Source organism: Dysidea avara, chromosome 13, assembly GCF_963678975.1.
Source record: "Dysidea avara chromosome 13, odDysAvar1.4, whole genome shotgun sequence".
NCBI lineage: Eukaryota > Metazoa > Porifera > Demospongiae > Dictyoceratida > Dysideidae > Dysidea > Dysidea avara.
In genome coordinates, this window is record NC_089284.1 from 11,813,115 (window position 1) to 11,827,109 (window position 13,995).

A 13,995-nucleotide genomic window follows, 5' to 3' on the forward strand; every position below is an offset into this window, starting at 1 on the left:
CAGCGCAGTGTGTGTGTGCCTATTGAAATGATACGTATACATACGTACACAGGCAAGGGAGTTCAGTGTGTTAACTGGCATCAGAAAATCATTATAACTTGTACAAAAAAACAAGTTAAGTTAGCCATAGTGGTATTAACTGATTTGTTTATATTTTAGGTGAGACGTGTCTCTGAATTTGACTCAGCAATGAAGTGAGGCTGTGCACAACAAGGTGGTGAAAGCACAACTGGCAAATGATCCCAATCAAGTCAATATGGCACAATAGACTCTGTTGTACGCAGCTACCTAGAGGCCATGCAGGGGCGGATCTAGGGGGTGGGCTTTGGGGGCTGAAGCCCCCCCTTCACTTTTAGACTTTACTTGATCAATATGTTGAGGATTATAATGACATTTTGTCTTAGCATAATTATATGATCACTAATAATACAGATACTCATAAACCCACCTTATAAACATCTTTCCAAGGCATTATTAGCGGATTTATGCTAGAGGTTATGCAACAAGGACCCGGATCAGCATTGGAGGTGTACAAGATCGAGATACTCTAATAGAACAGTCACCTAACTACTCTTATAGAACATTCAGTGTAAGCAAAAAAAAGTTGGTTCTGTTAAGAAATTTTCCAAATCTGCCTGCGCCTATAGTGCATTGGTCTGTTTAAAAGGCTTGTTCATCTACTTGTGTAGTTATTACCAGTACTGGTATATTTAATTCACGTACACAATTTCCATTGAAAATGCTCTCAGATTCAATCTCGTATCATTCAAATTTCAAATTTTTCCAGTTTCAACATTATTAATCTATCATGCATGCAATTGTGAGAGGGTGTATCATGTGCTTGGTTGTCTGAACCTACCCAAACCTTTCCATTAGCAAATGCTGCAGAGAGCCATATTATTATTTCTTATTAGCACTTTACAGTGACCAGCACTGAAGGTATATATCTAAAGGCAGTATATAAAGTATCTACAGGCATAAATATGCATTTTATGTAGAAATGTCTCCAAATTGCAGTATTTTATTTTTCAAAAATTTCCTGGGGGTGCATGCCCCCAGACCCCCCTAGTTCCAGCATGCTCCTCCACCCAAAGAGATTAGTACCTTGAATTAGCCCCCCCTTTTATAAATCCTAGATCCGCCCCTGCCATGCACTGGTGATGTGCCAGTAAATTAGTGGTGTGGTACTGGCACTAGTTGGCACAGTGATCACAGTCTGTAATATTATGCATACGCAACATATAGGAGATAGCTAGTTACACATTGTTGTGTATGCAGCAGTACATCTTCTTGTTGATTGCAGATTATTGGCAACAGCAACAGACTAGTGGTAGTAGTAGGAAAATAATTCCAGCTAGCAAGCCAGGTGAAGGATGAAGAAATACAATACAAGTAAAACATTGAAACATACTCTTTACCTTGCTGTTCTCAAGCGCATAAGCTGGTATCCGAGCTGGTGTCATTCACTGATGCCTGGAGCACATATGGTGGATACAAAATACACAGTTGCAAACATTAAAACATACTTGTAATCTTGTTGATTATGTGTAAAGTGGCCTTTGGCTCTCCTGCAATCACTCTGCAGACATTTGCTAATCTTCTCCTTCACACAATCTGGAATTAAGCATGGGTGTGGCACTGGGCATTATATAGAATCACACGTACATTTAAGGCATCAGCACGAACAGGTGTAATTATTATATGGTTGTGCCTTTGTTCACAGGTGGATCTATCCCCAGTTAGTTCATGTCTCTAGACCTTGCAGTTTTCGAGAGCATTATTTATTTATTTATTCATGATGTGATTTTAACCGCATTTCTTAGTATTTGGTTGTATAATTATTATTATTATGTGACCGGATTTAACAAAACCAGGCTTCCACACACATCCAATTCTTCAACTTTAACCGCTTGTAACTTGACCACACAGTGTGCTATTTATGTACAATTTTCATAAAATGTGACCGAATTTTGGAAAATCACCCATATGGGTGCACGTGAAATACTTAGAATTTTCAAGTTTAGTGGGTTACTGTTATGGGCAGTGCACAATTATAAAAATATTTCTAGAATTTTCTATTAATTTAAGGTATTGAGAATGGTTTACAATCATTAACAAGTAGCTTTGTGCTATATAGCTTGTTATTTGGTCATTAAATATTTTAAGTGTCAAATGTGCCCATATGGTTGATTTTCCAAAATTCGGTCACAAATTCTTTCACTGCAATATGCAATAACAGGTCAAATTTTGAAAGCGATAGCTTGTTCCTACATGAGTTATAGTCCTTCAAAGTTGCTTTGTGTTGAAAGTATTTTTGCTCTTCTTTTTTTCTTGCAGCTTTATGTCGATACCCACCTTGTAACGATTTTACAAGACCAACCTGTCAAGTGTTTTCTTCTGTTTTTGCTCATTATGCTGAGTATCACAAACAAGTGGTGACCCAACAAAGAGAAGGAAAGTTCCTAAAGTATGTTTGTAATTCTCAATGTGGTGGTTATGGAAACAGAATACAAGGAATAACAGTGGCACTTATGCTTGCCATTCTTAGTAACAGAGCTCTATTATTAGAAATTAAATATCCATTTGATATTAATATATTACTACATCCCAATGCTATTCAGTGGAACTATGTACCAACTACAATTAATAGTAGTCAACATGTTGTATTAATAGACTGGGAAAACCTCCAGAGAAATTGGCCAATATTTCTGGAGGCACTATATGACTTGAATATGGATATGATTGAAGTAGTCACTAATCTTGGATTTTTCTGGTACTTTAGAGTATTTAATGGTAAATTGACTAAACAATTTCATGATGTGTTTGGTGTAAGCCAAAATGACAATATATTCTCTTATGGTTGTGTCTTTCAGTATTTGTTTACATATGATAAGAGAGTCACTGATGCAATAGATAAAGAAATGCAAGAACTTCAACTAACTCCTGGGAAGTATGTGTCAGCTCACTATCGGACTCAAGCTATTACTGGTGATGACCATTTGAAAGACCCTATAAATCCTTTACCATACTTAAGATGTGGTATAATGATAGCAAGTGTTTTAGCGAAAAGTTCTGACCTTTACCGAGTTTACTTTATATCAGACTTTGAAGAAGTGGACAAAATGGTGACTGATATTTATGAAGGGAAAATTGTTGCCAGCAATGTCAGCAAGATACACATTGATCGATCTGATGTACTACACTTGTCAATAGACTCTCTTATAGATGGATTTATTGGAGTACTGGTCAACATAGACGTGGCGGCAAAAGGTGCAGTTTTCATAAGATCTGGCAGTACTATGGCAGATTTGATAGAAAGCATCGGACAATTTTCAAAGTGCTCTGTAGTTAGAGGATTTTTATATAATAATTAGAAATAATACTCATTGATTCATTATGTTCCAGCTTTAGCATTCTAATGAGGGCACTTAGGGATAAATCACCTGTTTAAAATAATTATGTCATCTATTATTAAGATAGTAGTGAGTCACATGGCCAAGAAAACTACAAAGTACATGTCTCACTTAAAACACACGCATCACCACCATGAGTTATTTATGTGTAAGGACAGTTTTCAATTTTAGCCATGAGTTATGCAATCATGCCCATTAGCTAGAAATGTATTGTCCAGCACCAGCCAGAATTGTAAATATGTTCTTAGTTTGTTGCAACAGCAAAAATTAAGCAGGTTCTCTTTATTACGTTGATATCTCATTAGCCTTATCGTTGTATTATCATTGAGGATTACTACTAGCACAAGCGTTTTCTAGTACTGGATTGCCTGTACAACGGATTTCATTTACCATATCCCCAGATTTTTAAACACACAGCTAAGGCACAGACCCAGCATTCTCATAAACACATTGTGAAAGCATGAAGAACACAAGTGTCTTGGGGGAGTGTTTTCAGAATAATTCTATTTAGTGCCATCTATGTGTTATCATGTGACCCCTTTAAAAATTACTTTTATGTATTTACTACAGATCCATCATACTAAACAGTCATACATCAAACAAGTGATGATATTGATTATTAATTTTCACATAGTTAACACATGATCATTATGTATGTTGACATCAATATCACTCGCAATTTTTAAATCAATGGCTACTAGATGCAGTCATCTCACCTGTAGGAAAATTTAAGAGGGACAGTATGAAGTTGTTCAGTACAACCATATTATGTCACAGTGGCGGATATAGGGGGGGTTGCAATGGTTTCAGCTGAAACGCTCTCTGAAAATGGTGCGTGTGCCCAAATTTTATTTACGATTATTGTGGGTGATAAACCACTAGGAGTTATACATAGTGTATTATATTGGAACTTTTCTACTGGCTAAACTTTATACTTTTGCCTTTAAAATCACTGAAAACGCCATTACCACGTTTAAGCGTGTTAAGCGCCTCTAAAAATAATCATCATTTTAATGAGTTTAAGCATAGATAATAGCTATACCGTATGCAAGGAAATTTTGACGTCAAAAAAATTTGACGAATCGGTTTAATTCGTCAAATTTAAATTCGTCAAATGTTTATAAGCGCCCTTAAAAGTACAGGTTTTGCCTACAATTTCTTGATTTTCGTCAACATTTTATTCATCAAATCTGCCGAAGTCTGAATTCATCAAATTTTTTTGACGTCAAAATTTCCTTGCGTACGCCGTAACGGTACCGTACATAGGCGGTGGAAAGGGGGGGGGGGGGGACTAGGGGGCTAAAGCCCCCCATAGGTCTGCTGAGGGGGGGCTAAGCCCCCCCTCAGAATGATATCGCACCGAAAAATTATCTTTCTTGGAGTGGGGCTGAAAACCGTGATAAAGATCGAGATACTCTAATAGAGCAGTCACTCTAATAAAGTAGTCAGTGTGTAGCGAGCTATGTAAGGATTTTTATGTAGTTTATCAGCTAGAAATGGTAGCTGGTGAGGTGGAAAGCTCTTGTGAGTTGGTTGTGACCTTTTTTTTTTTTTTTTTTTTTTTTGGTCTCACCTTACCAAACTATAGAAATAAGTCTGGGTCAGCTCAGCGGAGCCCCCCCTCATATCAACTACTTCCTCCGCCACTGGTACCGTATAGCCTAACTATTTCGAGGGGCAAATATTTTGAGGTTGAGCAATGTCGCTAAAATTAAATTTTTTGCAGATTTACAAACACTCTCAAAATGTATTAGACTATATGGAGGTCTAAATAAAAATTTTCGCTGATAACACCCAAAACCACGAAATCAGCAAAAATTTTCCCCCTCGAAATATTTAGGCTATACGGTAAGTTACACCCCATGGATTGGAAACAAATAAGCGCCACCTATAGACGGGTTGCCTTTTTAAGGCGTGGTCGTTTTACCGTAAATTTTCCACATACTTTCCGAGTTCGCTAAGTCAAAAATGTATTACGGCTATATATTGGAGAAAATGAACGTTTCGGTTAACTTTAGCAAGCAAGAGTTAGCCAGCCTTCAGAACAAAAAGTATGTTATAGAGAAAGGTTCGAGCTATAACATATCCAGCGTGTAAGGTGAAGGCTGAACGAGAAGCTGATTTTCTCTCAATCTCGGGTTTTTGGAAAGCGATAAAACTCGCTGAAAACATTCTTTGTAAGACTTTGCTACTACTTAGAATGATAGACTGGATGATTTTAACTCATCTTGTACCTTTGAAGAACCAAAAACGTTTGTCAAACTATTTTAAAAAAATGGGTTTTTTGCTGACTTCTTGACCAACATTGAAATCATGCGTAAAACGGAAAGTCGCGTTTTCTCGCGTTACACAAGGGACACGCCATAAATAGGCAACCCGTCTATTCTAGACTAGTTTTGCGCCCCCTTCTCAGTATGGCCATAGATACATTATCTATGGTATGGCAGTATGCCAGTTAACTACAGAGATATTTTACGGGATGTTTATGATTCTGAGGAGCTGAAGATAAGATTCCCAACGAAGCAAGAGTATCGCGAAAGTTATTGACCAGTTGTGCGTGAATGAGAACACTGCTTTCAGCGACCTGTTCAGCTTAGTTAGCAAGGAAGTAGAACAGAAAAAGAAGGAATCATCTGCTATTCGTAATTTGTTTCAGGCTTGTTACATGTATAGGTTGAAAGGTCCGCACCGATTGTGCTGCAGCAGCTTGGGAAGGAGAAACAGGGCAGTATGAACGACTCGTTATTGTGGCAGGTAAATGCATGATTGCATGTTCAATAGCGTCCTTTCTACCACATAGCAATGTTATCCATAATTAAGTGTTTATAGAATATCACATACCTATAAATAGTAAGTGGCAGAGCTGCTGCTTACTATCTATGCTTTAATGATGCAAGGTTTCATGCATGATGCTTTTCTTGGTGGTGTTGCACTATTGAAGAAATACGTATTGTTGTCACAATTACAGATGATTATTGAAAGGTTTTTTATGGGTGGCGATGTGGACCAGTCAGTTGAAGTCGGTTACCAACAGGAATTGTCTGTAGTTGAAGAAAATGCTATTTACCATGCTGCTGGATATGTCATTAGAAAGTTGATTAAGAAGTTCAGGAGGAGTGGTGGTGAAAATGCATACATGCACACTGCTATATTGTTGCACATGATTGGTGATGACACTGTCGGAGACATGCCCGATAGTACCGACTCATTCCTTGATTATGTAAAGGTATGGACAAGCAATACTGACAGAGGAAGATTGAGCCATGTTTCCAATGATACATACAGTTTTTTGTTGCTTTGGAAACTGCGTTTTACCTGCTTCTGAAGAGTGGCGAGCCCAAGGATAAGATCATTAGTGGGATCATCAATAATGCCAATGTGTTATTTCTCAGGGAAATTGCTACAGACTTGCCGGAGGATAAGTCAAGGAAGTCATCATTCCTGCTCCGTGAGGTAGTGCAGCTATGGTACAGCATGAGAGGCTTCTCAATTGCCAGCAGTTTGCTGGAACAATATAAGAGAGCCATGAAAACCACCATAAAGGAAGAAAGGGGATTAGAAAGGAACTACATTAGTTTACTAGTTAGATATATATGTGACTGAAGTTTGTCCATATGTTAAAATTCTAAGATCTAACTAGTGGGTTGCCATTAAAAATGGGTGTTTTAAATTATTTTAGTTGTCAATGTATCCACGTGGTTTATGTTCAAAATTTGGTCACGGCCTTACATTTACAGTATGGTCTCACATAACCGAACCGTTTCCTTTGTTGCATGTCTGGGAGTAAAGATTAGCAAGAGTAATCTCATCTTCATTAAAATACAAAAAAAAAATTTAAAGCATGCAACAAAATGTCCATGTTTTCCATCATCACTTGGCAATTCTTCAACATTTACACTTGGGCATTGGTCTAGACAAAGGAGAGGTACTAAGAGGATAACTCCTTTTCTGTGATATATTGCTGCTTCCACCGAGGGCAAGTGATTTTTGTACTATCAGGGCCTGAGTGTTGTGCAAAAATTGTGTGACAGATGGATTGTCACTGCGGCCTCCTTGAGATCTCTGTTGTGCAAAAAGGATTTCGACTGTGTCTTGGTTAAAACGTTCTGTGAGAACAAATTCCATTCCATGTGATAGGAGAACTTTGACCATTTCATTCAATGAGTATGCTATTAAAAGGATGTTACTGAAAATGAAATCAATTAACTCTCTGCAGATGAACTTACTACATATTTGTAGACCTTCAATTGTTTGATCTGCATCTTCTTGGAACCATCTGGTATGTCTGTGTTATTTGTAATCCATTCCTTCCATTCATTCAAGTAAGTCAATATCGTCTCTTCCAACCACTGCAAAATTCTAGTAAAAGCTTTTATTATACATACCAATGTTTTACCTCCAGTGCTGGATCATCCACAACATAAAATGGGTCTAAATCAAGATTTTTAAATCTCACCTTTCAAGGAACGGGTATTAAAAAAATTTGGCAAAACTTCTCTGTTCCTACTGTATCAGTAGATGTCAATTTTAGCTTTCTCATAGTCTTGAATCCCTCAGCAACAGCCTTACTTAACACCTGGTAAAGCATACCATTTTAAAAACTGAACTATACATATAGAAATAATTTAAGCATACTTGAGCAGCCAGCCTGACATTCATACATGAATAAGAAGTCAAATTTAGGTGCTCCCTTTTGAGGTGCTTTACAACTATATATAACCCCAATTTATCCACTGCCTTCTCACTTAGTCCCACTAAATGTGCCCATTTAATTTCATGTCCTTGGTTCTGGAATATATACAAATATTTACTTGGTTTATTGAAAATAGTACAGTACTTACCACTAAAATTCGTGTTCTCTTAAGTTGTAAATTATACCAAGCTTTTCTCACTGTTTTCAGTAAGTGTGGAGCATCTGACATGAAGTAAACAAAGCTACCAGGTGAGGAAATATTTGGTGCCTTGTAGGTGACTCTAGATTTCTGATGATGTAGCACCTTGTGTAACCGAAAAAATTTACGATTACTAGATGCACCATCAGCTACAACTGAAATCACTGTTAGACCGACCATCTGCAACATTCGGATTGCTCTCCAGACAAGTGGCATGAACTTCTCAGCTGATACTCCTAAAATGGTCCATCAACAATAATAGTTGTATTTTATGCTTACCTGTTGTAGCAAACTGTGCAATTGGTTGATTGAGGTGAAAAGTCAACCTTCTTACCATCATTGTCATCATATGTGTAGCCACTTCTCTCTTATCCTGACTTAGCCGCTTGCATTTCTGCTGCAGTTCATTGAATTGGACATTCAGGCTCTCATCACCATAGTCAACAAATCCCGTTATATCTCTAGTCACCTTGTCAAACACTAAGTCTTCTCGGATTTTCATCTCATCAAAGGCCAGAACTACAAATCTATATGAAAATAAATTATTATTATTATTATTGTGCATAAGGCTACGACTATATTATACAAACCTTTCCCACTCAGCCATTTGATCCACCTTTGCTTCCACTTTGAGATGGTTGAACACTTCTGCATTAAACCCTGGTTTTAGTTTAACAGTCCTGTGAGGTCCTCTGAGAAGGCAAACAAACAAACCCTGAATCCCTCATAATTTCATAGGTTTTGCTGGAAGTCAACATTATGTTTAGGCATCATCTTATAAATAAAGGATGCCAGCGGACACCATTCTTATGTGTCTTACTTGCAGCAACCTATTAAAGAGATTAAGTTAGTGTTTTAGATATATAGGTAACTAAAGTTAATTACCTGCTGCTCCCAAAAAATTCTTTTAAACTCATCTTCCTCAATAACAGAATGAATATCTGCTACTTTTTCCAAGTCTCTCTGCAATTGTGCATCAACAGATATTCCACCAGTTTCCACTATTGCACTTAACTTTGATCTTAACTGTTTCAGTTGCCAATTTTTCATCTTTATACTTTTTCTGAGGGAGATCAAGCGGGCTGTCTTCTGTGGCATTCTCAAGAACTGGATGTTGGTATAAAGTGATGGGAAGCCTGTAGTACAGCTGCTTAGCCTACAAACCAGTACATGAGGATTGTTACGAAATTGATTACAGAGAGAACAAATTGAGTCTTTAATTAGTAGATGACATTTCCAGTGTTTAATGGTGCTGTTACACTGGATTCCTTCAACTTCTACAAAAAAATGACTCATCTAGAAATGCCACCTGTTTGCCATTCACTGATGAAAATTTTCCCTTCCTTCCTTAGACAGGCCAAAGTGACAAAACACTCTTCGTAATTCCCAGAGCAAATATTGGCAGTAGAGATCACATGAATGGTATTTACAACAAGTTCTGCAGTCATTATTGGTGGTAAATCTTTCAAAATTTCAGAGTGCGTGGGAACTAAATGTTTACCAACATAAACTTGCCAGGTAAGATCAATGTTCACCAATAACAAATGTAAAACCGTCATCGGTTTGTGAGAAGGCTGTTGAACAACTTCAAAACATCTCAGTTCACTGTTTGATACATAGCTTGAATACCAATTGTCTGGAAGCCCTTTAGCAACAATTTCTTGATGGCATGAGTCCTATACCATATCAAATATCACTGAGTAATATGACTGAATTTGAGTAAACGTTGCTTCCACACAAGCAAAATAAAAACTAGCTAGCTTACAACAAATGAATTTTTTGGTGCCAATTTTGTCAGCATTGGGAATTTACAATTGCTCTCACTCTACTCACAATGTTCTATGCATGGAAGCTGGGTTTCATCAAATCCAACCACATAATCATGGCAGGATCAATGGTTAATGTGTATATTGACCTAAAATTATAATATACACTCAGCTAGCACAGTAAAAAGATTTTGCTCAAATGCAGGGATTTACAGTTCATGAATTCATAATAGCTACTATCCACTCAAGTGAATTGAATAACAGTAAAATAAACAGTAAAAATAATGGCAAATGTTTTAGTTCATCAAATTAACTGCCCCAAACTCCATTCAAACTTACCAGAGTAGATGGTATAGCGGTAGGAGAATCATCTAGTTCAGCAACAATTTCCAAGACAATATCTTCCAGATCTGTGGGGACCTCAGGTGACGATTCCTCTAGTTCTGTATCATCACTTGATTCAGCTGGCTTAGGAACTCCATTCGATCCACGGTGTAAATTCAAGTTGTTGGCACATGTTTGCTTCCTCTTCCACAATGTATTCTTGCATTTACGCCCAATCTGAAATAAACTCCTGGATCCTTTACCACACTTCTTTCTTTTTCCAGGCATCAGTTCAAGCTGAGTAATTGGCAATTTCAAAGGTTAAGCATACTACGAACACAGAAATTTTCTAAATGGTACCCATCATGTTATAATGCATCAGTTAAACATGCTATTACAAACGCATTAGTTTTATGCCACAGTATAACAAATAAGATATAATTCACAGAAATTTCAGAGCCCTCAGAAGAATAGGCATTGAGTACATGTGGTGACAAAATTCAGTGCATAAAATTTTGAAACCATACAAAACGACTTGAAACAAAGATTAAGCCACGCGTTACAACACCAGAGCACTACACGTAAGTGCAATTTTGTAATGTAAGTCTTGATTATGTGGTGACAAAAATGACTCACCACAAGTTGACTATAAAATTGCACCAGTAATTTGAGGCTTACACAGCCAAACAATCCATGATACCATCTATAATAACAGTTGGTAGAACTTCTACGTGTCCATCAGTTCATACGACCACAAACCAGAGTTTTCATTTCTTGGCGCGCAAAACTAGGATGGAACCACTGTTTTCTATAGAAACCTATATGTGCACGTGATTTGTTTCCAATCCACAGGGGTGTATATTATCTATGGTTCAAGTACTGTTTTGCTCCAAAATTTTCTGCAAAGGACTTAATGGGTAAGATTCAACTGTTGTGGAGTGATTTTTACTGATTCATTGCTAGCTAGTTTAGCTATAGGCCATTGACTTTCACCCCAGCTGGACTATATAGTAGCTACACTGGAGAAAGTACAAAGAAAAGCTGCACGATGGATTTTATCTGAATACTCTAGAACTATCAGTTCAGTTTACATCATTATTATTCACTCTTAACATACTTTCTCCTACTTTTCAAACATACTTAGTGCAGTTAATATAAACATCTTAGGCCTTTATAAGGCCTTCTGGTATACAGGCTCTGCCTTTACCAGGTACTTTAATCATAATCATAATACCCACGTTACAACAGTGTTGTCAATCATCAAGGCTAATATTGTTCTACAAAATAATTAACAACTCACTGCCTACTTGATCTCTATTCCCACACATTACCAACGTTACAATGTACCCTATTTCACACAAGGCAACATCACCTGAATCACTTTATCCTGCCACAAGCCACCCTTTAGCACTTATAAGTACAGTTTATATCCTAGAACAATTAAAGATTAGAACAATTTAGCAATTAATGTGATTGAATCAAGAGACATACTGATAGACGAATTTACTCACTTACTTAATCTTAGTTATTGTAAATATTAGTTTAATAGAATGTATGCATGTGATTGTACCTTCTGGGGTTTTTCACCCCCTGGGCAAACCATGGCCAGCTGAGCTGACTGCCCAGTATCTAATCTTAAATCTTACACTTCTCAGTCTGGAATCACAGCTATTGACAACTTCCTGAACCTGAAACCCCCTCTGAAATTTTCCAGATCTGCCACTGTATGTGATTACCTCAAATATGTGGCCACTGGCCAGTCTCAAATAAGCACTTGGTCGTTTAGTGGCCTGGGTAAAAAGTTGCCTATATAATTATATTATGTTTTAATTTTGTTGAACTTTTCACCCAGGCCACTGGGTCTCAAAAGAATTAAACGCCCAGGCCACCATTTGAGGCAATACGGTATGTAGATACCAGTGTTATTATGTGTAGTTTACATGTTATTGTGCTTGTATGCTGTACTGTATGTAGTGAATTGAAAATAGTATGTACGTACCAATTCACATTTGCTTACTATTTATCCTTCAGTTTCAGCCAAAGTTGCTGGGATTTTCTGACGACACAGGTGGTAAGATCAAAGGTATTTGGTCTGCACATCAAACCACACAGCTATGACCATTGAGTGCACCAGTCAGCACTAAATAGAATGAATAACAATATTCTTAAACATATATAAACCACCTGCATGCAGTAGCACTGTTCAGAGCACGCCATCAGTTATCCTGTTCAATTGTGATGATCTAGAGTGGCCCAGTATCACACCGTTTGGTAGAAATATGTTATGTTCAATTTTGCTAGTATAATATGCATAAAGTAAGTCTTATAAGTATAAAGAAAAATTAGGAATTTTTACAAGGTAGTACAGGCATTACTGTGTGTACAATAAGAAATGCTTAAACAAGGGGGTCATCTCCTGAATAGCAAATTTTAATATACCAGTATGTGAGCATTGTTTCAGGCCCTTTTAAACTCTTTATCTCTAATAGCTTGTAATATTCTTTCCTAACAATTTTTGTAACATAGCTAATTAATATTATCATTGAACTTCTATACTAGCTGCACCACATCAAATAAAAATGGTGTGAAGCTGTAATTGTATGACAAAACATGTCACCATAGCTATTTTAATTACTAATAAGCAAAGTAACGATTAAGTATGTTTTCATTACACACCCTCATATGGAGAACAATGCATGAACCTATAAGCCTGGCAGCTACAATCTACTTAGATATCATCCATTATTAAAAGTATTTGTAGAGTACAGAGAGTACGCTAGGCAGTTAGGGTAAATTCACCTACATGTTTTTTAAAAGTGTCAGTATTAGTACATAGCACCATGTTCAGAAACAGTTCATAATGAAGCATTACTTCCCAGAGCAATATAGTTGCAGAAATATAGCTATGCATGCATAGAAGTGCTACCAATTGTTGTAAGTGTATAATGCATAAGGAACTTAATTACATAGGTGAGAATTGGAGCAACACTACAGAAAGGCTACTAAGAAATACATGCATACATGTGTCACTGAAAGATGACAATAGTGCTATATACTATCAACAAAATTATGGAATGTTACCAAGAATGATTGAGAATAATAAGAGTATTTATATCCTAGTACATGAGACAATTAAAGTGCCATGCTGGGTGATAAGTATGATAACTTAGCTATCCTCACTGGGTGATAACCAACTTTTCAAACAGTGCCAGGACATGGGGCATGGATTCAGTGTCAATTAATGCATGCATAGGAGTAAACCTTGAAACCAGCTGTGAGTAGAGAAAGGCAGACTGGAGAGATACGCAACAAGCCTAAATATTGTTGGACAAATTAATGATAATTAAGATCTTACAGGAAATCTTAAAGATTTTGGCAAAATCTAGTAGCTGGTTTTGTTGAGTTTGTCAATCCCTCATCTGAATCAGTGGAGTATCACTAAATCTAATACATACTAAGGTTGAAAAGAATTTATTGCTATCACTTTTGTACATTGAGAGTGCAAGAAATGAGGAAGGCCAAGACGAACAGCAAATATATTGCCATAACTTTTAAATAAAGCTTTTCGGAACAATCCACACATTTCATTTGTTTAAACTC

At 37.0% G+C, this 13,995-nt stretch overlaps 1 protein-coding gene across 5 annotated transcripts in view; it reads left to right on the forward strand.

Moving 5' to 3' along the window:
- Positions 1–3,685, forward strand: part of LOC136242955 (uncharacterized) — a 93,125-nt gene extending 89,440 nt beyond the window's left edge. For 3 of the 5 annotated variants that reach the window (XM_066034461.1, XM_066034460.1, XM_066034464.1), the window contains one exon: positions 2,338–3,684. In XM_066034461.1, coding sequence (XP_065890533.1) covers positions 2,338–3,374 — 1,037 coding nt within the window. In that variant the 3' untranslated portion in view covers positions 3,375–3,684. Of the gene's footprint in view, positions 1–2,337 lie in introns of all 5 variants that reach the window. The other 2 variants (XM_066034463.1, XM_066034462.1) reach the window with 1 other exon arrangement.
- Positions 3,686–13,995: the final 10,310 nt, after the last annotated feature.